Source organism: Juglans microcarpa x Juglans regia, chromosome 4D (assembly GCF_004785595.1).
Source record: "Juglans microcarpa x Juglans regia isolate MS1-56 chromosome 4D, Jm3101_v1.0, whole genome shotgun sequence".
NCBI lineage: Eukaryota > Viridiplantae > Streptophyta > Magnoliopsida > Fagales > Juglandaceae > Juglans > Juglans microcarpa x Juglans regia.
This window is the reverse complement of record NC_054600.1, coordinates 23372402-23399463: the sequence shown is the minus strand read 5'-3', so window position 1 is coordinate 23399463 and position 27062 is coordinate 23372402. Positions and strand designations below refer to the sequence as shown.

At 37.5% G+C, this 27062-nt stretch overlaps 3 protein-coding genes and 1 pseudogene across 7 annotated transcripts; 2 read left to right on the top strand and 2 right to left on the bottom strand.

The window, feature by feature from the left end:
• Nucleotides 1–1814: 1814 nt before the first annotated feature.
• On the bottom strand, nt 1815–6949 carry LOC121260395 (O-methyltransferase 1, chloroplastic). 5 transcript variants are annotated; one of them, XM_041162256.1, is made up of 8 exons: nt 6814–6949; nt 5012–5312; nt 4208–4359; nt 4002–4122; nt 3605–3729; nt 3365–3493; nt 3112–3276; nt 1815–2114 (listed from the first exon to the last, which is right to left on the bottom strand). In XM_041162256.1, exons 2-8 carry the CDS (start codon nt 5190–5192, stop codon nt 2043–2045), a joined length of 945 nt encoding a protein of 314 aa, XP_041018190.1. In that variant the 5' UTR covers nt 5193–5312; nt 6814–6949; the 3' UTR covers nt 1815–2042. The 5 variants fall into 5 exon arrangements, with proteins under 5 accessions (XP_041018190.1, XP_041018191.1, XP_041018189.1 ...); XM_041162257.1 differs by having other exon boundaries at nt 6810–6942; XM_041162255.1 differs by having other exon boundaries at nt 6781–6917.
• On the top strand, nt 6939–9948 carry LOC121260394 (annotated as a pseudogene).
• An 11587-nt stretch (nt 9949–21535) lies between these two features.
• Nucleotides 21536–23624, bottom strand: LOC121260398 (60S ribosomal protein L22-2-like). Its single transcript, XM_041162261.1, has 2 exons — nt 23277–23624; nt 21536–21878 (listed from the first exon to the last, which is right to left on the bottom strand). Exons 1-2 carry the CDS (start codon nt 23507–23509, stop codon nt 21734–21736), a joined length of 378 nt encoding a protein of 125 aa, XP_041018195.1. The 5' UTR covers nt 23510–23624; the 3' UTR covers nt 21536–21733.
• A 193-nt stretch (nt 23625–23817) lies between these two features.
• On the top strand, nt 23818–27062 carry LOC121260397 (outer envelope pore protein 16-4, chloroplastic). Its single transcript, XM_041162260.1, has 6 exons — nt 23818–23978; nt 24114–24165; nt 24347–24378; nt 24525–24558; nt 24662–24729; nt 26707–27062. The coding sequence occupies exons 1-6, from the start codon at nt 23907–23909 to the stop codon at nt 26839–26841; spliced, it is 393 nt and encodes a 130-aa protein (XP_041018194.1). The 5' UTR covers nt 23818–23906; the 3' UTR covers nt 26842–27062.

Sequence of the window (27062 nt, the reverse complement as noted above, 5' to 3'; positions counted from 1 at the left end):
GGTTTGCAAATATAAATTTTCCTTTTTTAAAGCAAAATCACATAAAATCCAGTCTGCATTAAAAGTTGTTACCTGTTTTACTGAGAGTTGACAGACTGCAGTACATGTCAATTTGTGATTGAAGAAAGGCCGAGACCTTCAAAACTTCTCAGTACCAATCCATAATTCACCTATTGAAATCTTTATTAACAGAGAGTCTAACTCCCTTTTACACTATTACCCGGTAGCGGGCTTGCTGAGGAGTCAACGAGCTCCATTTCTGAGACATTTTTTGAGCCTCAACTTCAATTCCTTTTTTGAGGCATTCCCTTACCAATGTTTTGTTTAGATAATCGAACATTACGCCTATAATTTTCCTGACAATACTGATTATCTATTCACAGGCAACTGTAAGAGGTGTGCTGAATATTGCTAGACCACGTCCAGCACTTCCTGCTCTAACTCAACAGTAGCATTCATTCATTGACTAATTAAGTTTCTGCTCTAAATTCAAGATTACTGCCATGTGAGCAACAGTGAATCTGTTTGTGGGTTGTATTTTGAAGAACGAGTAGCAGTTATTATTCAAAGCTAGGGTGAAGATAAGATAAGATCAGATCGTGAGGTGGTCAATTCATATGACATTTAGGTGGTTCTTCTTTCTACCCATCAGCCCAAGGAAATGTGTCAGCTTGAGGATTGTCCTGTATGTATCCGTGCTAATTAGGTGGCGGGGGGCTTCAGTTAGGTGGCTTCAGTTACTTTAATGAATCAACTCTGCATTCTGTTCTTACATGGTTAGGTTGGGTTGAGGCTTGAATTGAAGTTTAAGGAATGAATTCTGGTAGCGGCTTTTAAGGTCATTGGTGGGTGCAGTGGGCTCGTTGAATTTATGGTCTCACCCGTATTCCTTTGTCCTAAGGTCGCGTTTGTGGTAGTTGGCTCTTGTTTACATCAAAAGATTTGACTCTTTGATTACTCTAAAGTGGGCATTCAGGTAGAGTTTTGGGCGCATTTGTGTTTTAGATTCTGTACTTGGTTTTACGGTAAAAACAACATCATCTGTTCTGTTATGGTGCATGGAAGTTCAAGGCTTTTAAACTATTATATATTAATTTAATTAATTCTTGAACATTTGAAATCATAGAGTAACATAAAAGCGACAGATTATTTCAAACCTCTCGGTCACCTTTCATTGGAATTGGGTATCTAACTTGTTCATGAACACCATTTATTTTTAATTTCTAAGCAAGTTCAATATATTATAATTAAAGAATATAGAAATATATGAAATAATGGGTAAGGAGATCTCGACAAACACCATCTCTTAGCTAGTGCAGCATTAAGAAAATCTAGTAAACCTAATCAGGGACAGGTCCAAATGTAGGAAAAAAATATTAAATATAATTATGAATTATTAAAGTATAGTGCACTCCTCTTTAAAAAAAATATAGTAGAAAAAAAAATTAAATAAAAGTACTGTTATATCTATAAAAAAATTATATAAAAATAATCTCAAAAGCTACAGTTGAATGTAATCAGGAGGTGGGCCACAGCCCAACAGTTTTTTCTTGTCTCCTAGTTCAAAAATAAAAATATAAAAAGGCTGTGTTATTAAAGACCAGATGGGGTTGCCGACAGAAATGGGTGCAATAGCAGACAAAATAGCTTCTTACTTAAATGAGATGGACGAGAAGTAATCAGCTATATATATACGATAATAATAGCAGCCAGATAAGAAAGAGAAACAAAACAAAACAACTGAAGAAGACTTGGAAGAGAGAGAGAAAAATTAAGGCAATTGTATTAAGAGAACAAAAGGCAACAAAAAACAATGTAACAAATACATATGTTTCCAATAAATGCAATGCAATAAAATTATTAAAATAAATAAATAAATAAATGCAAGGCAACAAGGTAACTCAAGCCTTTAATCTGCACAGGAGGCAAGAAGGTAAATTCATGAAATGCAATTTGAAACCATTTATTGCATATGTTTACAGTGTGGTGGCATAGCATAAAAAGCAAATCCACGGTAGAATTTTATTGCAGTCTCTTCTACATTAGAGCTCTTCGAACCCTTCCTCGTCCCCTTGCTCCTCTACCCTTTGAAATTCCCTCCTCCAAGTTTCCATCTGAAAAGCAGAAAATTTAGATTCATGAGAGATAATCTGATTCCATAATACTATTCAAAAATAACCTGGGCGTATAGATATCAGTTACCGAATCGAATTCAGATGGCAAACTTGCTTTTCTTGAGAAGCAGAAACAAACAAATTCAAGAAAACCCTTATCATAGCAACACTTCAATGAGGGCTAATGATTTCAGGCACAAAAGAAAGTTTTCTAGTTTTTTTTGTTCCAATTAATGTTGGTATGTCCTATTTATCATAAATTAATTTTTGGGATATTCCTAGAAACCAAGTGACTGGACTTATCCCAGGTTAGGCAGTCCAGTTTGCCTAAGCTTAAATGACCGAATTCAGTGTTATACACAGTTATCTGTGAGAATTAGTAATTCAATGATACAAAGCTGAAGTCATTGACTCATTGCGAATACTTTTTCACATAATTAAGAAGGATAATAAAAAGTTCAGACAACTAAAGGCAAGAACATATTAGGGCAAAAAATATGTGAATAATTTAATGAGCAAATTCGATAGAAATATAAATGAAGAAAGAAGATTAACTAAAAAAAGACTAATGCTATGAACCACGTTAGTATCCAACCAGCATTCTATTGTACTGATGTGGTGCACAGAGTCAACGCCCATACCTCGTTTCATTTTAAAATATAATAATGATAGATATTATTCCTATGGGCGTCATGTCACCACAGCAGGATGCAATGCTATTTGAAAAATAATACGTCCCATGAAACAGTTGGGAAGAAAATTGCTTTGTTTCATTCATTTGATTACCACAAAACCACAATTACAATCCTCGTTTGCATTTAAAACCCACCTCAACTCATTTCATCTCATCATTACAATTTTTTCAAATTCCCACACAAAATATAATAAACAATTCAACTTTTATTCTACTATTCACAAATCATCTCAATCCATCTCAATTCATTTCTGAATCCAAACCACTCCTAAAGTTGGTTTAGTAGGGAACAAGCTGCCTCACCTGATCATCAGAAAACTGCAATTGTTCTGCAACAAACAGTATATTCTTGTAATCTCCTGGAGCTAATTGCTTGCCTAAGTTCCGTGCAATGTCCTCGTAGCCAATCATATCCACACGGAAGCCATTGCTCATGAATAATTTTTCCATCCATTGCCTTGTACTTGACTGCATAAACACCAGAAAAAGTTGGTCCTTTAGGGAAGGGAAGAAACAGATCCATAATAAATTTTATTCAAACTAAAAGCAATTTGACCTTGATTCCAATTTCAGTTTCTGCCAACCAGGCTGGCAACTCTCCCAAGAAAAAACTTCCGTTCGTGGCCATATTACTCACACTATATAAAACCTCTTCAAAACTTGCCAAAGTCATCACAGGCGGCCCCTATAATAACATAGAAAGATGACTGTCTTACCTACTTAAGCACCCCAAATATTTTGTTTCTTGGCAGGGTTTTGTAACTTTTGTTGAAGGCGACACTAAAGTCTTAATTACCTGGATGACCCATATACTTGGTTGATTCCCATTGAAACCCTTTGCACAGAGACTCTGCTGTATGCTAGAGGACTCCATTGGAACGTGAAGGAATATGCAGTTTCTGGGAATTTTTGCCCCGACACCTGATGATTTTTAAGAAAAGTCAGAACATGTTGAAATGTTTTCTTTTATCCCCCTCCGCAAGAATGACAGGAAGACATGAGTGAGAAATTGTGATGCTCTTGCTGCACACTACTTTTCCAAGACAAACAACAGCAAGGGTAATCCAGATGATGTCCACACAGTTTGATGTGCCGATAACAATTTTCTGAACTGAAAGCAAATATCTATTCAAGTGCATGCAACTGAAAAGTTAAAGATCATAAACCACTACAATTGGTTAAGCAACACAAACCGGCAAGCTTCTCTGCTGCACTTCTGAATACCCTTTCTGGTGATAAATCATAAATAACGGTTGAAGTCGGCCAACTAAGCCTATATGGCCGAGTGTCCATGCCATCCGTTAACAGAACAACCTGCCCATACGTACGAAAATATAATCTGTCAAACTTCACACACGTAAAATCAGCCCAAGTCCCACTACTTTGATAACCCAAATACCTGCTTGACTCCATCAATAAGGTTCACTGTACGAAGCAACTTATCATCGATGAACTTAGTTGCGAGGCAATAGTGGTGCGAGCATTGTCTCATATCCATCTTAACATTTGGAGAAACAAAGCAACCAGCATATGGATCTACAAATAGAGGCTCTGCAAATGAAAGCACTAATCACATTGACATCGAAATTCTTCATAACGCGTCAAATGTCAAAGAACAACGTTGTCCCTGGGAAAAGAAATAAAAGATATGCCACAGAGAAAAAAGAAATAATTTGGTATTCATTGAAAATTTCTTGGTGGGGAATACAAGCTTTGCTCTTTAGGCTGAAAGTACGCGTACTATATACTATCATCTCGTGTGCGATAGGGAGGCCGAGAAAAGAAGGGTTGTATAGCAAGTGTGAAAGCTTGCATACAAAGGTAATTGTAGTGAGCACCCATAAATGCGGAACCTAATTCCAAAGCTTAAGCTATTAAGAGAAGAGACTAAACTAGTACATAAACCCACCGAACAACGAGGGACTTTCCAACAGCTACTAAAATAACTTGCTCAGCTTAAAATAATGCCAAATGCTGCTCTAGAAAGCAGCGGTACCCATATACACGGTTCAAGTTAGTGGCGAAAATAGACATGACGGCCTATAATCTAACAAAACAATAGACAAGGCCCCCACAAAATGCAGAAACGACAAACAAAGATTAAGGTAGGCAAGGAGAAATGACAACAGGAACGCCATGGTTGAGATACTCGTTTACCGTTTGATAAAATGATTCAGAGATAGATAGAAGGTTATGAGCTCGCCTGGTCTATTGGTCTCCTGGAAACGAAGAGAAGCTGAATTAATGGCGGTTAAAAATAATGGGTCATTGTCATCTCCGAGTTTTGCCCTCAACCCGTTGACTTTTTTCTTGGAGGCCCATGTTAATGGCGGGTGCAAGATAGCCACTGCCGGCGCACGCGCGGAACCCACTAAACTTTCCATTTATTGGAGGATGAATTCACCGACGATGGCTGCGAGAAACGGGATATTCATCGTCCGCTCAATGGTATCCCTCAACAAAACCAAAGCACGGTCTCCTACGCCAAGCCACGAGTCTTCAGCCTGACCAAAAACCAAAAGATTAATCTAAACAACTAAACTTAAATAAATAAAAAATAAAAATCTCAAATTTTATTTTTTTTTCTCGAATTTCTACATTTCTTCTTATTATTCTTTCTCGAATTGCTATATTTCTTTTAAGAAAACCTCGATTTCGAATATCGGAAGTCTGCAAGCTAGCTAAGATAATCAAGATCTATGAAGATTATGAATTGTCAATCTCCAATGTTTTCGAACACAAAGACTATCAGCACAGGAGTCCTGATTCGATCGGAATTAAAACAACTTATCATGCATAAAGTTTTCTAGAGTGCGTCTCATGTCACTTAAGCAATAGGTCGTTTGTGTCTGCAAAATATTCTTAATTTTTTAATATGTAATCGTAGTCTATAATTTTAGGACATATATGTCGAAACAATTTTACTACGTACAACCGGCGGTAAGAAACCGAATTATAAGAATGAAAGATAACATTATTTAAATGTTAAATGAGTTTTGCTAAAAGTTGTCCATTTGTGACTAGTAGTAAGAATATATTAATTTATTCCATCACTGAGAATTTGAAAGAATTTCTACCTAATTCTTATCTAAATGAGTAATGATCTTTTTTTTTTTTTTTTTTTATTTGTCTTAAATTTTGTCACTCCCATTTTCACTTGCCGTGTGACATTTTTTAAATAGATATCATTTAAGTAATAGATAGAAGAAGCCACATAAAATGATAGGCTTTTAAGAATGAAAAATAAAATTATTTTATCCGAATTATATATCTGCAAGTGAGAGCGAAATAAATACACGATTGTTGTTTTTTTATCGCTCAAAAAATTCTATGAAACTCATTTCATATGTTTTCATTTAAAAATCCTCAAATATTTAAAATCTCAAATTTAAATAAAAACTTGATAGGATTTTCAAAAGAACCCCTCAATTGCACTAGTTGTCCAGTTATGTTTATGTGTTTATGTTTTTATTTTTCTTATGGGTTGTCAATGGGTCCGACATATTAAAGACCATAGTTCTATAATTGAAAGCAACGTTGTCCTTGAGGCCACGTTTCTGCGATCAATAGAAAGATAACCACATCACTGTTGTCTGTCACAAGTTACAACTAATGGTGATGTTGCACCAAATCATCATATCTAAATGTCCACTGATGACCAGGAAATGAAAATGTAGGATGGAATTTTGTTATGGTGAAGAATTTTAGGTGTGCACATTCCAGCAATTATATGGTAAAGATGTAAACAAGAAATAGTTACCCAGTTCCATTTGGTTATTTGCTGATCAAACCACTGTTTGATCCTAACTATGATGCATTTGTCTTCCTATATTTTTCCTTCCATCCCCATCTCCAATTCTCAAAATATCATATTGCAGTGTCATTTTCTCAGTTGCAAATTCATTATGCATTTAATTTACTGCAATTTAAAATTAAAAAAAAAAATGTGTAGAAATTTTATATCCTCCCTACCTAAATAGGAATATCTAGTTGCATCGTACCGACCCCAAGCTGTATCTTCAAGATGACCCATGACCACAGGGCGGTTGAAACTTGAAAGTTAGTGGAGAAAGGTTAGGTGCAGCCACGAGTTGGACAAACAATTGAACCAAGACACATGCTTGCAAGTAATTTGCTTTAAAACCCTGCTCGCATGGCTGACTGAAACAACCTCCCACGCAGCCACATCGACGAAAACAAATAAGAGCAAACCGGACCTGAAGAGGAGACTTGCCATTTCTTTCGCTGCAACCTAGCTCCAGTTCTTCTTCTCCTCCATAACCAGTATCAAATGGATCCCAACACCCAAATCCTTGAAAACCCAGAAGCGAAATCATTAGAAGAAAAGAACCCACTTGCCATTGTTCCATCAAAGGAACAAATCACCTCGCCCCCATTTGCCACTGCTTCACTCTCTCTTTCTCTCAATACAATTCTCCCCACACCGTTCTCTCTCCAACCCAAGATTTACTCTTTATTTTCTCACCAGCCAAGCAGGGTCAAGGTCCCCACCCAAGCTTCCTCTCTTGCCCACCTCTCTCTCACCGCCACTTCCCCCTCTCCCTCCAAACTCTCATTTAAGTCCACAGTCTCGGCCAATCCTCTCCAAAACCCACTTTCTCTCGGTCCTCGCCGCCCCTCTGACCCTTCCAATGGGGCTGGAATTCGTCGAGCTGCCGTCGTTTGGTTCCGCAACGATCTTCGCGTCCACGACAACGAGTGCCTCAACACCGCGAGCAACGAAGCCATGTCGGTCTTGCCCGTCTACTGCTTCGACCCTAGAGATTACGGAAAATCCTCTTCTGGGTTCGATAAGACCGGGTCGTACCGCGCCTCATTCTTGATTGAATCAGTCTCTGATCTCAGGAAGAATCTCCAGGCAAAAGGGTCGGATCTGGTGGTGAGGATTGGGAAACCCGAGACGGTTTTGGCCGAGTTGGCCAAGGCGGTAGGTGCTGACGCGGTGTATGCGCACAGAGAGGTCTCGCACGACGAGGTTAAGGCTGAGGGGAGGATTGAGGCAGCGATGAAGGAAGAAAGTGTGGAGGTTAAGTACTTCTGGGGAGTACTTTGTACCATCTTGACGACTTGCCGTTTAAGTTGGAGGAGATGCCAGCGAATTACAGTGGGTTTAGAGAGAAGGTGCAGGGATTGGAAGTCAGGAAAACAATTGAGGCATTGGATCAAGTGAAGGGGTTGCCGGCTCGGGGTGATGTGGAGCCTGGGGATATTCCCTCATTGGTGGATTTGGGGCTTAACCCATCGGCGACAATGGCTCAGGTTTGAACTTCGGTTTCGTTTTTCCCTATTATATGTTTTTATTTGCAGTGCTATTGCTGTATGTATGCTATGGAGAGTTTCTTCGGCTCTGTTGTTTTGATGTCAATTTTGTCTGTGTCCCTGTTTGTTTGTTTGTTTTTGGGTGTTGGTTCTGTGAAAGGAGGGAGAGTGGATAAGTTTTTAGATAGTGATAGGTTACTATTTTTTATTTATTTATTTATTATTTATAATGAAGGTATTTTTTTAAGTATTTTTATTTATTAAAAAAATAAAATTTATTAATAATCACTTTCTTAATTATTAAATAAAATAAAAAATAAAATAAAATAAAATAATAAAATAATAAAAGATAATAAACCCTATCATTTTCTTAAGTTTTTTAGCAGGCTTTAATTGTAGGTGAACAATTACATAGTCACGAGTAATTGGAGTCCGACTTTGGCCGTTTGCAGGACAATTCGTCAGAAAATTAGGGACACTTGGGTATAAATTAGAAGTTTTATTATTCATAATCTCTACAGACTATACATTATATTTTTTTATTTTATTCTTTTAAAATTTATTGAATTCTTCTACTCATCATCTATATACCACACATTTTATAAAAAATAAAAATAAAAAAAGTATATTATGTGATGTGTAGAAATTATGAATATAATTTTTCTAAGCTAAATAATTCAGAAAGATCAATTTTGAATTGCCACATAACCATTCTTTTTTTTTAATGAAGAATTGCCACGTAACCATTCACCAACGTATAAAGCTTGTGTCTCTCTATACATATAGTATTGAGAGATGTACCAAGGCTTTATATCCTCTCTGTATGGGGATGTGCTTGGTTTGGGCGAGTTTGTATCAAACTCAAAAACATTGCCTTTTTTCTTCCCTTCACATAATTCTTCACTAGCATTTATCAATTTCTTTTTGCTAGAGTATTTAATGGCAGATGTTATCGTCATGTATGACACAGTGCCACTAATTTTCAATAATGATTATTTCTACAGAAAAAGCTAATTCATATACATTGTTTCCATCTATTTCCTGTAGGATGGAAAATTGGCAGCCAATGCTTCCATGGTGGGAGGTGAGACTGGAGCACTTCAGAGGATTAAAAGAATTGCTGCTGAGTGTCAAGCACAGCCACACAAGGAGACCAAGGATGGCAACGACATATATGGTGCAAACTTCTCCTGCAAAATTTCTCCCTGGCTGGCCATGGGATGCCTCTCTCCCCGCTCTATGTTTGATGAGCTAAGGAAAACGGCTACCAGGTGTGCTTCAGTCTAGGTTTATTTTTATATGAATTGTAATTTCTTAATTAGTCAAGTGGTTATTGTACTCACTGCCAAAGATATATGATTCCCAGAACTATTTCTGCTTCCACAAACCGGAATGATGGTGGCTCACCTGATACTGGAAATAACTGGTTGATGTTGGAGTTGATGTGGAGGGATTTCTTCAGGTAACTTGACTGATCATAAAGCTTGGTTTGCACCAACATTAGTGGTTTCCTTTCTGTTGCCCTATAAAGCTAGCGGGATTCATTGAAAGTAGAATCATGTTTGTTTAATTTCTCTGAAACATAGTGATGTTTTGTATCTTCGGTTGATTGCAGATTTGTTACCAAGAAATACAGTTCAAAACAGCTTGAAGCTGCTCCAGCCACAGCTTCTACGGGTGCCCTTGCTTAAACAACAAATTGTACTGCAAATTAGGAGGAAATTTGGTCTGCGATGTCATTTGCTTGCGCTTATTTATAATTTTCTAAGTTGTAGCTATAGATGTGGGGAGTAGGCTTGTGATTGTTGAACATTTTCTGGCTGTTAAATAAATGATCGAATATGGGAACTTTGCCTTGTTCAAGAGTCGGATAGTTTTGCCCTTTCTAAAAATTTTCTATCTTCATGTGCTTTCATGTGAATAACAGATCCCTTTGGTTCTGCTTCTCATTCTTTGTTTTCATCTTTGGATTCGTAGAATAGGTGGTGTGATTGTCAATAAATGAGATTACGTGTAACTGGTAATTTTCACTTCTCATGGTAAACGTAGTTTTGTGTCCAAATTGAATTGGAAGTTCTTTCTAGGGTTTGCCCCCTTCCCGCACCCCGCCCCCACATGGGGGAGTCTTTGCCCTTGGAATCCGCTACCGTATCCCGAGGGCGGGGCCCTCGTCTGTGTGCCCAAATGCGGGGGCGAACCCCTGGTTTGTCCCCCCCCTAAAAAAAAAAAAATCCATCGCTAGGGGTGAGCATTGACTAAATCGAAGTCATTATCCCCTAAATTTGACTCTGGCTCTAACTTTCATAGGTTCCGATTTGACTCCGACTCCAATTTATCGGAGCGAAGTTAGAATAGAGTCGGATTTACACATAGTACTCGCTTTTGATGATGAAAAAAAAAAATCAGAACCAAATCAGGATCCAAACAAAATTACAAGTAGCAATAGATCGGGAAAAACTTGCATTTCGTCGCAAATAGAGAACATATCTGCAATATAAATGAAATAGAAGATATAATGTTTACATTAAACATTATGCTCAAGCTTGAAGCTCCTTCGAAATCGATCCTTGTTCTTCAGGTACATTTGAGAATGAAGTGCCAAGAAATCAAAGGAAGTGCCGAGAATAACATAAAGAAATTGAGATACAACGGGCTTGAGGAGTCTAGAGATTATTGTCTTCAACAAATGAGGAAACGGCGACAAGGAGATGCTTTAGATAATTTTAGGGGCTTTCAGTGGCAAGTAGGGCAGCAACAAGAGATTAAAGAGCAAGGAACGATGGCTTGAGATTGAGAAAGTGAGAGTACGATTTTTTAGGGTCTATTTAGAACAAAGATGCAAAACGGCACCGTAGGGTATATAAAGGCAGTAGGAACCACATAGTCTATAACTATATGGGTAATTCTACATCCCTCGCTGCCGGTCTCGTTGCCCTTGTCCCACTTGGCATGGATGCCCACGTGGCATCCATTTTAATATATAAAAAAAAAAGACAAACGTACAGGTAGGTTTGGGGGGTGGTATGAGACACAAAATTCTCATATCATCATTACACATTTTTTTAAATCCCCATACAAAATATAATAAACAATTCAACTTTTTCAAATCCCAAAACAATAATAATATTAAAACACAATATTTTAAACTCTCAAACAAAACATAAAATTCTCATCTCACCCCCTAAACCTGCAAATGTCCCGCGTTTCGTTTCCGAAGACTCTGGAATCAAAACACAAATAAAAAACTCTCCCTCTCAGAACGCTCCATTTCCTCCCGTCGCCTCTTCCGGCACCGGCACCGACATCGAGTCCGTGCTGCGAGGTAGCCCTTCATCCTCGTCGACAGCCACATACATACATTTCGATCGCAGCGCAGAGGGACAGAAACCCAAACGTAGCACCTCAACCGCTGCCCCTCCTTCTCTTACGTCGCCTCCTCCGGCACCAGCATCGAGTCTGCATTGGGAGGTAGCCCCTCATCCCCCTCGACAACCCCTCCCCTCATTTCCGTTGCAGCCCCTGATGAAGAAATCGAGTCCCAACCGAAGCACTCTGCTGCCCCTCCTTTTCCAGAAAAGCTTCCTTCGTCACCTTCTCTGGTACCTGCATCGAGTCTGTGCTGCAAAGGAAACCCTCATCCCCCTCGAAAGCCCTAATTTTCGTCGCAACCCCTCCTTTCCGCGTGGCATCATGTTGGGTTTTTTCTGAATTTATTTTGTTGTTTAGATGACATCATGTTGGATTTTTTTTTTAATTTATTTTGTTGTTGTTTAGATGGCATCATGTTGGGATTTTTTCTGGATTTGTTTTGTTGTTTAGATGGCTTATTCTAGATTTGTTTTGTTGTTGTTTAGACGACTTTATGTTGGATTTTTCTGATGAGCTATTAGCTGAATCTTGATTGTAACAGGTCCAATATTTTATTGGCACATATTCTATATTTTGTGTATATATGCAATTTATTTTGTGTGTATATGTAATTTTTTTTATTTTGTGTATATGTGTTTGCATTTGTATAGCTTTGTAAGTTTCAAATTATTGATAGCCCATATTTGTTCAAACTATTTCTGCAATGCGGTTACTAGCCAACAGTCTCCATTTGTTGTTATTAGAAATCTAGATTTTATGAGGATCCAATGAACCTCATAGTGTTGTTGCCCAAGAAATGAGATGCTTGTAGCTTAATGTCTTTTGAACTCGGGTTATATAGTTTGTAGATCTTATAACAGATCAAGAAGTTGCAGAGAGAGAAAGGCAAGATGACATTGTTGGGTATATTTTTCTGCAATTTTGAATAATCTATGGGAAAGAAAAAAAGTTGGTTTTCTTTAGCTTTTCTTGTTGCTTTGGACTTAACCATTTTTTCAAAAGCAATATGATGCTTATTCATATTGAAATATGGTTAGAAAATCATATGAGTAATCTTTGTTTATTAATATGTGTTGGTTGTTTTGCAGGTTGGGCATTCTTGCTTAGGCATGCTTTTTGGGAAATTTTGAAAAGAAGAAGATGTCGGTTGCTTGGTATATGTAATATATAGTTGATTGGTTGGTTGGTTAGTTACTTTTTGTAATAGTAAAAAGTGATGAAGGATGTATAAACTTGTTGGAGCAGATGCTTGTCTGGTTAAATGATGAATAAATTTGGTTGGTTACTTTTTGTAATAGTAGAAAGTAAAAGATGTATAGTCTATGTTAACATATGAATTTTGGAACAAGATACAATTGTATAGGCTAAGATGGTTTTGAATTAAAGGAGACGTATGCGAAATAAAGGTGCAAGATGCAATTGCACCTTACTGCAGTATTACTATGTGAATTACTTTATTGCAAGTACCTTATTGCAGTATTACCAACTCAAACAATTAAAATACATTTCACCACACTAGCACCTAATTGTGATATAGTAGATTTCCATGGGAACCAGTCTATCAAGCAGTTGATCTTATCAAATTTTTTTATAGGTGATACCAAAATTTTATTCATAGGAAAAGGAGTTGGCCTCATCATTTTAAACGTTCTATATGGCTAATCAATTTCACACAACTGCTCTCAGCCTTTGATGCATTGGAACACAGTTCATAGAAGCAATTCCGGATCTTATTATACCTTCGGGCATCATCGATACTACTAGTGTCATAACTACTTTTCACAAATGTGTATTTTCGCTTCACATCCTTTCTCCACCGATCTAAAATGTATTTTGATGGTATTGTATGCTTGCCTAGTTGAGTCAAGATACAAAAAGCATGCCTGCATAATATGCCCTTAAACTCAAACAACTTGCAACTGCATTTGACATCAAGGGGTTCTTGATCAACTATGACAGTGAAGTTCACACATTTTAACAAGTCATCACCAACTTGAACTTCATCGACAACTACAAATGTAGTTCTACCACCCTCACATCCCAATAATGAGGTAGTCAAATATAGGAAACCTTGCAATTCCTCTTGTACTTATTTGAATTTAGCAATTGTATATGCTTTTTGTAATTGCTTTTAAAGATGATAGCGATTGATGCAAGGAATTTTCGTGTTAAATGAATTAAAGTTTGCAATTGTTTCATTCTCTACCTTTCTCCTAAGAGCTGAATCGTACTGGTTAACAAATTGTTTCAAAGTTGTTCTAGAATTAACGTAGTCATCGAAAAATGCATTAATGCCTTCACTTCGCTGTGTAGTTGACATTTCTGCCCAAAATGTGTCTCTAACGTAGGCCGGTACCCAAAAATGTCGATCACTATATGGTGATACCAACCATACATTCTCATGTAGATCATACGTATCGAGCACATCGCGCCAATGCTCCTCGAATTCATGCTGACTAAAAGAGTCATAAACGCATCTATGTAGAGTACTCTTGATTTTCTCATATCGATAATGTGATCCAAACTTCTCAGGAAACTTTTTCATTATATGCCACAGGCAGAAGCGATGCCTAGACGTTGGAAACACTATTGAAATTGTAATTTTCATGGCCTTATCTTGGTCTGTGATGATTGCATTTGGCGGTTGATCATTCATACACTTCAACCATGACTCAAACAACCATTCGAATGTATTTACGTCCTCATTGGATATCAATCCGCACCCGAATAGGATTGACTGCCCATGGTGGTTCACACACACAAATGGTGCAAAAGGCATCTTATATGCATTAGTTAGATATGTTGTGTCAAAAGTAATCACATCCCCAAAAGATTCATACGCAGCTCTACTTCATACGTCTGACCAAAACACATTCTTTAACCGCATTTCATGGTCAACGTCTATCTTATAATAAAAATTTGGATTTCTTTTTTGCATATCTTAGAAATAGTTACATAGAGATGCAACACCTCCAACCCCAAGGCGAAGTTGTCGTACTTTGTCAATGTAGTTTCAACACTCATTCTCTCCAAATGGCACATTCTCGTAACCCATTGCCTCAACAACCACAGCCTTGAAATTTTTGGACTACTTTATTCCTGTCTCGTCATTTATTTCAAGCCTCTTAGCCACACGAGCATCAATCTTCTTAAAACATCTGAAATGTCTAGACTTTCCTGGACTACAAATATGTGTATGATCCAAGATCACTTTAGATAAGGTATATCCACCTTCATTATTCAATATCGCGTTAATCCTAGCCATACACCACATCTTATCTGTCTATCTTGGTTTCATAACATTAGCAGCCTTATTGAGTGAACTGCCTCCTCGAGCACATGTTGTGAGATCCCTAATTTTCATGTGTTTTATTTTCCTAGTATTTATTTATTCTTGATTATTTATTTGTGTTATTTTATTTTTAGTGTTTTATTTTTTTGGGCTTGTTTATTGTAGTGCTTTCTTTTGGGCTGTGTGTGAGTTGTGTGTGTGTTTTTTATTTATTTATTGGGCCGTGTGTTTTAGATTAAACCCAACCCTTGAGTGCTGATCCAACCCATGTGGCTTCAAGGTCCAACCCGTGTGCATTAAGGGCCCAGCCAGTGCGGATTAGAAACCCAGCCCCTCCCTTTTAATGCAACGGCGTCGTTTTGGATGGAACTTAGGGTTCCATCACTTTCTCCTTTGCGCCGTGCACTGCTATTCTTCTTCTTTCTTCTTCTTCCTTCTATCTTCTTCTGGTTCCTTCTTGTTCCAGCAGCTGCCGCAAGCCTCTACCTCCTCCTTCCATACTTTTACTTCGTGTCTTTCGGCATGAGCACCGAAATCTTGCTGGCAAGCCGTCACTCCTCACGGCCACCACCTCCTTCTCCCGCGAGCATCTCTGTGGCATTGGGAATGGACTCCGTGTGTTACTGTTCAGCTGCCGTGCCTTACGTCCACACCTTAGCTTCCCTCTCCTCCACGGCTTGTGCTGTCGTTTTACCCTTCTTCTACCCGTGCGACACACGGCGTTTCAAACCGCCACACTTGGCCTATAAATAGGCCACGGCTTCTGCAATTTAATCCTTCCGAGTTCCTCTTCCTTCCTCTCTTGTCTAAAACATCTTCATTTCTTGTTGATTTGAGTTTAATCTGTGATTTTGTTGGTGAATCCGAAAGCTTGAGTCTTTGGCTGTGCTTGGTTTTGTTCTAAAATTTGTGAAAATTCAATCGGTTTGTTTTGGTAAATTGTTGGAAATTGTTGTGTGTTGAGTTTTTCAAGTTTTATTTTATAGATCGAATTTCTTTTAAAAGAGAACCCATTAGAAAGGCCACTATTTGATTCTTGAAAATTCACTGTTGCCGCCGTTGTGCCGCCGCCTTGAGCAACAACCCTTTCGAGCGATCTTTCAGAAATTTTCATCTTCGTGTGTATGTAATTTTCCAGTTTTATAATAATATTGTTGTAATTGTCAATTGTAAAACTGTTGATTTGTTGGTTTGATGGAAATTGGGCCTTGGGCTGTTGAAGTGTTGGGTTGTGATTGTAGTTGGTTTTGGTGTTGGGCCTTGGGCCGGATTGGAGGTTGGGATTACGCGTGTAATTGTGAAACTGTATAATTGTAAATGGAGGGTTATTTTATGTAAATGAGTTGTTTAAATATTTCACCCAATAAATTGTTGTAATGCATATTTATCGTCTTTAATAAATTGAGCTGTGATGTCACACTGTCTGTTTGGAATAATGACTGAATATATGGGTGCGTGTATATCACGACCCCAAGCCGAGATGGGGCATTATCTTGGTAGAGCTCATCTGGTCACTCGGGAGCGTAACAGACTGACGTGACGTCCCCTGAGTTGTCGCAGGCCGACGACAGGAACGGATGAGATGGTAACGCTCTCGTACCGATTTCGTGACCTTTTGGCTGGAGAGGTTAGACGATACTTGACCATGTATGAGCTGGGCGCGGAACTGGGCATCGCTCGTTACGAAGTCTCATGTACGGACGTTACCCGTGATGTGACGATGAGAGCCAGGTTGTGCAGACGGTCCATAGGGGAGACCGTGGTGCATGCGTAAATTTGTAATAATTATGATCGGAGCCAAAAATGTGACTTTTGGCGTGAGTATTAAAAATGTATTTTTGGGAAAGGAAATGTGGTTTCGTTTTCTGTAATATTTGTCTGTAAGGGGACGTGTGATTATATTAATGTGTTTTAAATCTCTTGGATGTTGTTTTGGTTAATTACTTGCTGAGATGTCATAATCTCATTATGGTGTTTTACCCTACGGTTCCGTCTTATGGTGCCGTAGAGTTTGACGTAGAGCCCGAGTATGAACCCGAGGGATCAGCTCCGCCGGAGGTCTGAGTTGTTGAGATATTGTTCAGCGTTATGAGATTTGTTTCCCTTATGTTATTTCCTGTCTTTATTTTATCTGTCGGATGACTGTATAATTCTTGTAAAGTTATTTTACTGTTTTTGAACAATTCTGGTACTTAATAAAGAAAGACCATTTTTATTTCTCCGCTGCGAATGTTATTTTTTGTACACTTATTGCATGTTGTACACACTCTGAGCACTGGTCATTGGGGTGCGTGATCTGTGTGGTCATCATCCCGGTGTCACGAACTCCGCATAAATAACACGTGGGGGTTGAGGGCGCCACACATGCCAAGCATAACCATATGATATTCCCATCGTCATCTTGTCTAGAATTTATTTTACACACCCCAAACCCCTTCAGCTAACCATACTTCAAATAGTATGACCTCACTTTTTCTACAGATGAAAATTTCATTCCAACCGTAGGTTCTTCAATACTTTCATCATATTCAATCTCCTTATCAATTTCAACCTCATCATACTCATTATCTGAATGAAGCATGTCGCCAACCATTGTCTCCATCCAACATTGAAATTGTCTACAAAGATACAACATGTTTGAATACAAGGGAAATTCTCTACTTAAATAGAACCAATAGATAAATTGAGCATAATTTTTAATAAAACAAACAACTTTCTCTTTGTTAATATGCCACACAATACTTAGGACTATTAATATGCAGAATTCTCTATGTTACTATGCCTTTAACATAGGACTGTTAGCAGCTCCATTTGGAAGCAAACAATTAATACAGACACAACTACTCTCTTCATTTCTATGCATATGTGAAATTTACAATGGAAATAAAAAACATGTACAACACAACTCAAGTCAACTTAACCATCTCAAAATATCATATAAGCTAGTTATATAAAAAATTAGCATATAACAATCAAGATTCAGCTAATAGCAACTCATCCAAAAAATTAGCATCACAACTCAAGCCAACTATAGTTTACGATATAGCGAACAGAGATACAATCTCATTTTAAATTTTAGAAAATTAAACAAGCTATCAAATATCGGACCTGTTACAATCAAGATTCAGCTAATAGCTCATCAAAAAAATCCAACATGAAGCCATCTAAACAACAACAAAACAAATCCAGAATAAGCCATCTAAACAACAAAACAAATCTAGAGAAAAACCCAACATGATGCCATCTAAATAACAACAAAACAAATTCAGAAAAATCCAACATGATGCCATCTAAACAACAAAATAAATTCAGAAAAAATCCAACATGATGCCACACGGAAAGGAGGGGCTGCGACGGAAATGAGGGCTTTCGAGGGGGATGAGGGTTTCCTTTGCTGCGCGGACTCAATGCAGGTACCGGAGGAGGCAACGGAGGAAGCTTTTCTGGAAAAAGAAGGGCAGCAAGGTGCTTCGGTTGGGACTCAATTTCTTCATCGGGGGTTGCGACGGAAATGAGGGGAGGGGAGGGGCTGTCGAGGGGGATGAGGGGCTACCTTCCAGCGTGGACTCGATGCCGGTGTCGAAGGAGGTGACAGAAGAGAAGGAGGGGCAACAGTTGAGGTGCTGCGTTTGCGTTTCCGTCCCTCTACACTGCGACCGAAATGTATGTAAGTGGCTGTCGACGGGGATGAGGGGCTACCTCGCTGCGCGGACTCGATGCCGATGCCGGTGCCGGAGGAGGCGACAGGAGGAAATTGAGCGTTTTGAGAGGGAGAGTTTTTGATTTGTGTTTTGATTCCAGAATCTTCGGAAACGAAACGCGGGACAATTAGTGTTTTATGCATTTGTATTTTTTTTTCTTAATATTAAAATGGATGCCACGTGGGCATCCATGTCAAGCGGGACAGGGGCAGCAAGACCGCAAGCGGGACAGGGGCAGCAGGACCGCAACTGGGGGGGATGTAGAATTACCCTAACTATATAAAGGCTGGGCTTATAGAACAAATTATATAGGGGCTGGGCTTGTAGAACAAACTAAATAAGGGTTTAAAGCGTAGACAATACATTAAAGAAGTTGTAAGTATATTATAATTAATATGTATATAACATGTTCTGGACTTTTAGGGCCATATGCTCATGAGTTATAACTCAAAAATTAAATTACATCATACAGACCAGTATGGTCCGTAGCTAATATGTTAAGATAAGTAAGCATATTTATTGGATATACTCATAGATTATTAATGAATTAGATTTATAAATTACAAATTAATGACTATACTTACTGAAAGCATATTAACGAACAAATCTTTTTTGTAAAAATTATAATTATAATTATATCATGATATAAATCTTACCTATTACTATAGCAAGTACACTAAATTTAATTTTTAGTATTGATTATTAATAAATACTAATTCACTAGTGTCTAATTAAATGTCATTATTTTATAGTATTACAATTTACGTGTTATTAACTTATTATTCTAAACTTATTTCTATACTAATATTTAACTTATTTTTATACTAGACTTATACTATAGTATCTAATTATATGTTATTATACTATAATATTATATATTATTTCTAGTGTCTAATTACATATTAAAATACTAAAGTATTATATATTATTTATAGTGTCTAATTGCATGTTACATGTTATTATGCTATAGTATTACATGTTATTAACTCATTATAATATTTTATACTAATGTCTAACTTGTTCCTATTATAGACTTGTACTATAGTGTTTAATTACATATTATTATATTAGTTTCTAACTTATTTCTAACTTAATTATATACTAGAACCGATACTGCACCGGTTACTCTTCTGAACTGTATTTTCAGTTTTACCGGTTTTGGTTCCGGTCTTATTTTTTTTATTTTAAACATGGGTCAACCCGAACATGACCCGTTTAATTAGATAGGTTAGATCCTAAAACACTAACATGACCCATATAATTATTGAGTGACATGACACGACTTGCACAACCTATTTAATAATTAGTTTTTATTAGGTTAACCTGCATAATCCGTTTAAACTCATTTCATATAAATAGGTTGAGTTGGCCTGTATATTTATTTTTTAATCTAATTAATATAATTTTATGTATAATACAAGGATAACTATATAAATCATTCACTATTACAACTAGATTTATGATAAAATATTTTATGATCAATTCCCAAACCAATAATACATAAGAAAATTAATATTTTCATAAAATAAGTATCATAGTAGCAAAAAAAGTTTAATAGTTCGATATATTAAGTAACCAAATATTAATATTAATATTATATTTCAACAACAATAAAGGGATATAAAACTAAACATTTATAGAATTTGAAAATAAGATTTATTTATGTTATATCGATTTAATTGTGGGTCTACTCGCAATTGATCTGTTTATTAATCTGTTTATTAATCGTGTCTTATCGTTTCAACCTCTTTTGATCCAAATCCTAACTGAAACTCATTTTTTTTGACTCGGATTCACGAAACATGTCATGCCATCCCTCCTACAGGCTAGTTTTACCAAATTGGAATCCATACGATGGGTTAATGAGCTCGTTAGAACTATATTCTTGGAGTCAAATATCTGTTTTTCTTGCTGACCAAATCGGGGAGGAAAAATTGCAAGCCAATTTTACATGATAAAGTCCACTAACTTCTGGTAAAAAGAAAAAACATATGGATGGTAGCACACCCATTTCAACTGTGGTATCCATGCTTATTGCATACCAACCAAGTTCCCAAGTTGTCCCAGAAATTTTGGAAAAGGGACCATCCGGAAAATGAAGATACTATTTTGATAATTCATATTAACAGCTGGGGAGAGAAATAAACAAAATGTTATGCGGAAATTTAAAGACAAAAAAACATATTGTCAATTGTCAAAGGATGCCGGAAACTTTGACAACGAGAAATAAATTCAAAGCGACTTGAAGTATACACAGACACAGGTAACCCTGGCCCAAAGCCTTCCCCCCACCCCCCCCCCCCCCCAACGTTAGACGCCTATAACATTCCTCTATTTTACAGCAGAAAGAAGAAAGGAAAGGAAAGGAAAGGAAAGAAGCAATTTGAGTGGCTGACAAATTCCGTACTGAGTTGTTATATATGGTATCAGAGCCACTAACAAAGACCTCAGGAATTTAAGTAAGAGTTTGTAACACCCTAATTTCGCATTGAGAATATAAATAATCCACACATAAAATAAGTAAGTTGTAAAGATAGTCAGTTGTTACAACCTGCAGGCTGCTAACTCTATTACATGCTGTGTGGTGGCTTAGAGGGGAGAGTCGGACAGTAGCAAGAGAGCATGGTGATGGCTATGCTAGAGTGAGAGGGGCGGAGGTGAAGAAAGAAGTGGATTCTTTCACCCGGAAGTAGTTTTAGGGTAGAATCTAATGGCATATGAGATTTTCGAAAAAACTGATGGGAAGCTGACTCCATCCGAACTTAAAAAGACTCTCTAATCAGAAAGATACCAAAACATTTGAAAACCAAACACATCTAACTCCTAATTTTTTTTTTTTCACCAGCCACTCTGTCAAAATCTACAATCAATTTGAATACTCCCCAAATGTCATCGCGGCAGACAGGCGGCAGATACCATTTCAATAAACAAGCAATGCTTATTCATACAAGACATCCAGAAGAAGCAGACAACATTCAACAAAGGAGCTAAATTACATGACTGAAATGGCTGCATAATCACGTAACGGTGACAAATAACTGGAAGGAACTTGGAGGCAAATGAGGCAGATATGCAGCACCATAACTACGAAGCACATAATAATCATTACTCTATCATAATCAAACTCCAGAAAGAAACATCAAACATGAAATGCGTTGAGCGGATCTAATAATGTGATAGCCACAGCTAGCAAAACAGAACTTGAAACATAAAAAAACAATCCCATCCACTGGAACAACCAAGCGACTAGAAAATGTTGCCTTGACATAAGAATACTAGATATTCAGTCTTCCTCCTCGCCCTCATTCTCGGCAATGTTGAAGTATCTCAATTCATAAACATTCCTGTCCTTGTTGGAAGCAATCACCCGAAGCCAGTCCCTCACATTGTGCTTCTTCAAGTACTTCTTAGTCAAGTACTTGAGATACCTGAGAAACATACAGATTAAAGGTCATACCCAGTGTAGAAAGTTAAAAAAAAAAAAGAAAAAAAGAAGAGAGAAATATGCATGATATAGACAAAATAGGAAGATGAAGTTTCATGAGTCAAATAACTCTTTGTGCAAGGAAAATATTGTATGCTACACCCCATCTCACTTTAATTTGTAATTTTAAAAGACGAGATAATCTAATGATTGATGGATAATGTTGTGTAACAAACTACAATAAAAGTGAAATAAGAGTTTAGAGCCAGTTTGGATTAAGAGGTGAGTTGAGATGTCTCACTACTATTCACCATTCACAAATTTTAACCCACAAATCTCACTATTATGTTTTTTTTTTATAAGTAAGAAATAATATTATTGATATGAATGAAATAGGCATAGCCCATGTACACAGGAAGTACACAGAAGAACACCTAAAAAATTCTAAGGACGATAAATTAAAGACAAGAAATCATGGACATTGTCCTCATTTAGTACAATAGCGGAAAACCAAAGCATTAAGGTGTCGAGAAAGAAATTCTTCAGCTCAATTATTGTGCATTCCTTATCTTCAAAGTAGCATGCATTCCTTTCTGTCCAAATACACCACATGATGCACAACAGGATCATCTTCCACCCTACTGCCACTTGTTGACAACCTTGCATCTTCCTCCAACGACCCAACAAATCCACCACCCTCAAAGGCATAACCCAAGCAACATCAACCCTTTGGAAGATCTCATCCCACAACACCCTTGTTGCTTCACAGTGTAGTAAGAGATGGTCCATAGATTCTCCATTCTTTTTACACATACAACACCAATCCATCACTACACATCCTCTCTTCCGCAGATTGTCCGTAGTCAAAATCTTCCCAAGAGCAACGTTCCATACAAAAAATGCTACTTTAGAAGGCACACGAGACCTCCAAATCTCACTATTATTAACAAATCATCTCAACTTATCTCATATCATCTCTCAATCCAAACGAGTGAAACAGCGTTAGGAAGTATCATAGAATTCCAAAGACAAAATCTACACTAACTACACGATTGTGTCAACGTTTACCAACTCTAGATCCTCAATTTTTCCCCGACTCATTGCATCTATGGAATTTTGAACATAAAAAAAGAATGGCTAAAATTTTAAGAACTCGACTATGGAGTTAAGAAATTTGCATCGTCCCAAACAAGCACAAAAAATAATTAACCCCTGCAGCCATTTGAGCAGAAAAATGAAGCAACGACAATAGAAATCCATAGCTTGATTCAATAAAAGGAAGCGTCGCCAATCAAACAATAATGTTATTTATGCTATTGCACTACTACTACTATCTGCACAGTAACGAAGGATTCTATAATCACGGAAAGCTAGGTCCGACAGTTAAGTAGAGCGTATTTACCTTTTAGAGAAGTTGCTGTCAGAGGTGACGGAGATTTTGCTCTTTTCGCGGACGACGGTGATGGATTCACCGAGAGCGCCGGCCTTGCCTCCGACCTTGATCCTCTCCTGGAGGAACTTCTCAAGTGAGGCGATGTCCATGATCTTATCCTCAACCGGCTTCGCGCAGTCAATCACGAACGTGGCTCCCTTCTTCTTCCCCTTCGGTCCCACCGCTGCTGCCCCGCGGCTCATTTTCGCTGTGATTCTTCACTCCACAGACACGAGAGATAAAGAGGGAAGCCTCGCCGTGAAATGATTGATACTTCTATAATCCTTTAAAACTGCTGGGTTGCCTGCCTGTCTAGGGTTTTTGCCTTTTGGACTGAAGAATTGAACATAAAACGATGTCGTCGGACGTCTCGTCCTCGAAACTACTCGCAGTTCGTGTAGAAAAGGCTACAAACCTAGCCCAAACTTAACTTGACTTTATACAAAAAGCCGTATGTGGGTTGGGCTATGGCCCAATTTTAGCCCAAATCGTGGCAGTATTGTCCGCGTCTGAAAACAGCGTCGTTTCGGAGACCGAATCTGGTACCATCGCAAAATTGGACTGGGAATCGCCCTCTTTCGAGAGAATCGGAAATGAGAGATGGAAGACGAGCTCTATGGCGTCGTTCCGTGCTCCTCCCTCGCTGTTGACTCCATCCTCCGCGTCGGAACGGTATCACCACTCGATATTTTTAACTTTGTTTAGATTTTTTGTCAATAGACCCTACTTTCCTACACAAAATCACTGAATGAAACCTATTCATATATATATATATATATATATATATATATATATATATATATCCAGGCCGGCGCAATATGGGGCTTGTGTATGGGTCCGTACGATGCTCGTCAGAAAGGTATTCTCATGACACCTTAAAATGAATCAAAATCTTATCACTCTTTTCGTTCTCATTTTTTTGCCAAGTTTTTCCTTTGTCATTTTTTAGGGCCAAGATAGTTTGCTGTATTGCTATATAGCCTAGCTCTCAGATTTTGGGGTATTTTAATATAAAATATCTCTGTCTATTTTGTTTGTAGGACTTACCGGAGTTGCTCGTGCTTCTTTTGTAGTACGTACTACGTATTTTCTTTCTTATTTTTTTTTTTTCAATTACACTTCCACAATATTGTTAACGGTGTTTCTTTTGTTGATTTCCGCATTAAGGAGCACATGTGTGTTCTTCAAGTTTGATTCTTGGTTGACAATTATGTGCAGGCCAAGTCGGTTGGCAAATTCGGCTTTCAATGTGGTAATAGAATTCACGGTCTCTGATTCTTTGTTATCATTTTGTTTTATAGTCTTTGAGCTTTCCAGCCATGTTTGCCGCATAACATTTTAAACTCGGCTTTTAGGACTTGTTGCTGGAATTTATACCATGACACGTTGTGGAATTCAAAGATATCGGAGGCGGAATGATTGGGTTAGTTGTATACAATTACATTTTTCACACATTTACTGCCAGAAACTGTCCAAAATGTTTTGGTACATGAAGTCATGAACATCTCATGATGTCAATGTCGGGATCCTTATGAATTTCCTCACTTTGTTCACTGAATTAGATTACTTTCTACACGAGCCTCCTTCTATGGAAGGATGCAATCCTTAAGGAAGCAAATCATGGTGCACAAAAGACCATAGCCATGTGATAGGAACATTAGTTTTTCCATTTCATTACAAATTTTGAACTGCTTCACGCAACCTTAAAGAGGTTGAGTATGAGGAATATTCTCGACTTTTTTTTTTCCCCATCTCACCTCTATATTCCTTTTCTTTAGGTAGTCTGATAGGGCTTAGAAATCAGGCATCCTTTTGCTGTCTCATTCATAGATAATCTGAAATCTTTCAAAGACGTTAATTATATGTATAACATCCTGGATTGATCAAGTCCCATTGGGTGAATATATAAAGATAAGTGAGTGCTAAGTCCTGCGTTAGTTTTTTTTTGTTTGATAGGTAATCAAGAAGATGTACCTGGTGGAAAAGGGTTTTATAGTGATTCAAAAGAGCTCAAATTGCAACCTTAACTAATCCTTTTAGATTACAAGTGCTGATGCAGCTAGAGCATTTCTTGAGATGTTAGAAATGATTTTTGATAGGTAGGTGAGATGTTAGAAATGATGTGAGAGCCGACTTAGTAAATGCTGTATTATGGCACTGTGGTGTGACATGGGCTTTGGTGAGCACATCATGGATTTGAGTGAGGGAAATTGTAACGCCTCAGACTGGTTGAAGTCCCATGAGTGAATTATGATAGAGATGCATAACTATGACAAAGATGCATGAGTCTTGGGCCACACCTATTTTTCCTTTCAATAAAATTTATTTTAACTATAAAAAAATGCCTAGTGTAAAGTCCCAGATTATTTATTTACTAGGTCAACTGAGCTTTATAACAATCCCAATGAATTTCAATTATAAACTTGACTGATCTTTTAGGAATAGATGCACATATGCAGTTAGCGCTTTACTTGGGTCATTATAAATGGTATCAAAGCCAACTAGTGACACCATGTTGCACTAGGGTACAATAGTATTACATAGGTATGGCGAGGATGTTAGGGATTGAGTAGGAGAGATTGTAACACCTCAAATTTGTTAAATGGATGAACCATTGTAGCGGTGCATGAGTATGGTAAGGATGCATGAGTATTAAGTTCCTCATTGGTTCTTTACTAAGTAGAACCAGATTTTACAAAATTCCAAGGATTTAACTATTCTTGACTTGCTCTTTTGGAACATAAAAGCCGATATAGTCTAGCACCTTCTTCAAGGTGTTACAACATGAGCTGAGAAAAGAACTAAATTCAGGGAGCTCATACGAAATCCTCCAGAATTCCTTCTTTTTAATCAAGATTTTACTGTTTGTTATCAGCATTTGTGTGAGTAGAGATTACTTTTAAAAAAATAATTGACACGATTGCCTACGTAGGACAGTGATGATCATTAGAGGAGTTGTAGAATATGGATAAAGTTTGATGAACAGATGTAGGGTAATACAAGGCCTAGTTTGGATAGAGAGATGCTTCCATCTCATCTTAATATCCAAACACCAAAAACACAAACACTTCTCAATTTCAAATTTTCAACTTTTTCATCTAATCATTACCTAATTATTACAACTTTCCCAATCTTCCAAACAAAACACAAAAAACAATTCAATTTTTTCAAAACTCAAAACAAAAATAATATTAAAAAATAATATTTTAACAATATTTTAACTTGATAATATTTTCAACTTTTTCTTTTCTTTCCCAAAACCCCATAAAACATTTTAACTCAAACAATTTCTAACTCATCTTATCTCAACTCAAATATCTCACTACTATTCACAAACCATCTCATCTCAACTCTATCCAAACCATGCTTAGTTTCTTCTTTTCTTTTTTGCCATTCACAGGTGAATGGTTTGGTTGCGGGTGCTGTAGCAGGGGCAGCTGTTGCTGCTAGGACACGTAGCTGGACACAGGTAGTTGGGGTGGCTGGTATGGTTTCTGCCCTCAGTGCTGCTGCAGACTATTCTAGAACATCTTGAAGCATCTCTCGGTGGAAGCCTGAAGCTGAGGAACAAGGTAGTATGACCCATCAAATATATTTTCCTTGGTGACTATGCGAAGATCAATTTGTCAACTATTCCAATGTTGAGGTGAATTAAAGGTTTAATTTGGTTTCCGTCTTTTGTCAACATGAAATGAGCTTTGTTTGTGCTACTCAATTTACCAGATGTTCAAGCTTGTTGACTGGTTCATCCTTTTA

Bases quoted from the DNA above. Each gene is read 5' to 3' on its own strand.
- LOC121260398 (XM_041162261.1), bottom strand. From the start codon at position 23,509: ATGAGCCGCGGGGCAGCAGCGGTGGGACCGAAGGGGAAGAAGAAGGGA. The intron at 21,879-23,276 runs GTAAATACGCTC...TATGTTTCTCAG, and splicing joins GACAGCAACTTCTCTAAAAG to GTATCTCAAGTACTTGACTA.
- LOC121260397 (XM_041162260.1), top strand. From the start codon at position 23,907: ATGGAAGACGAGCTCTATGGCGTCGTTCCGTGCTCCTCCCTCGCTGTT. The intron at 24,166-24,346 runs GTATTCTCATGA...TTTTGTTTGTAG, and splicing joins GTACGATGCTCGTCAGAAAG to GACTTACCGGAGTTGCTCGT. The intron at 24,730-26,706 runs GTTAGTTGTATA...TGCCATTCACAG, and splicing joins ATCGGAGGCGGAATGATTGG to GTGAATGGTTTGGTTGCGGG.
- LOC121260395 (XM_041162256.1), bottom strand. From the start codon at position 5,192: ATGGAAAGTTTAGTGGGTTCCGCGCGTGCGCCGGCAGTGGCTATCTTG. The intron at 4,123-4,207 runs GTATTTGGGTTA...ACGTATGGGCAG, and splicing joins TTATTGATGGAGTCAAGCAG to GTTGTTCTGTTAACGGATGG. The intron at 2,115-3,111 runs GTGAGGCAGCTT...TCTGCTTTTCAG, and splicing joins TGCAGTTTTCTGATGATCAG to ATGGAAACTTGGAGGAGGGA.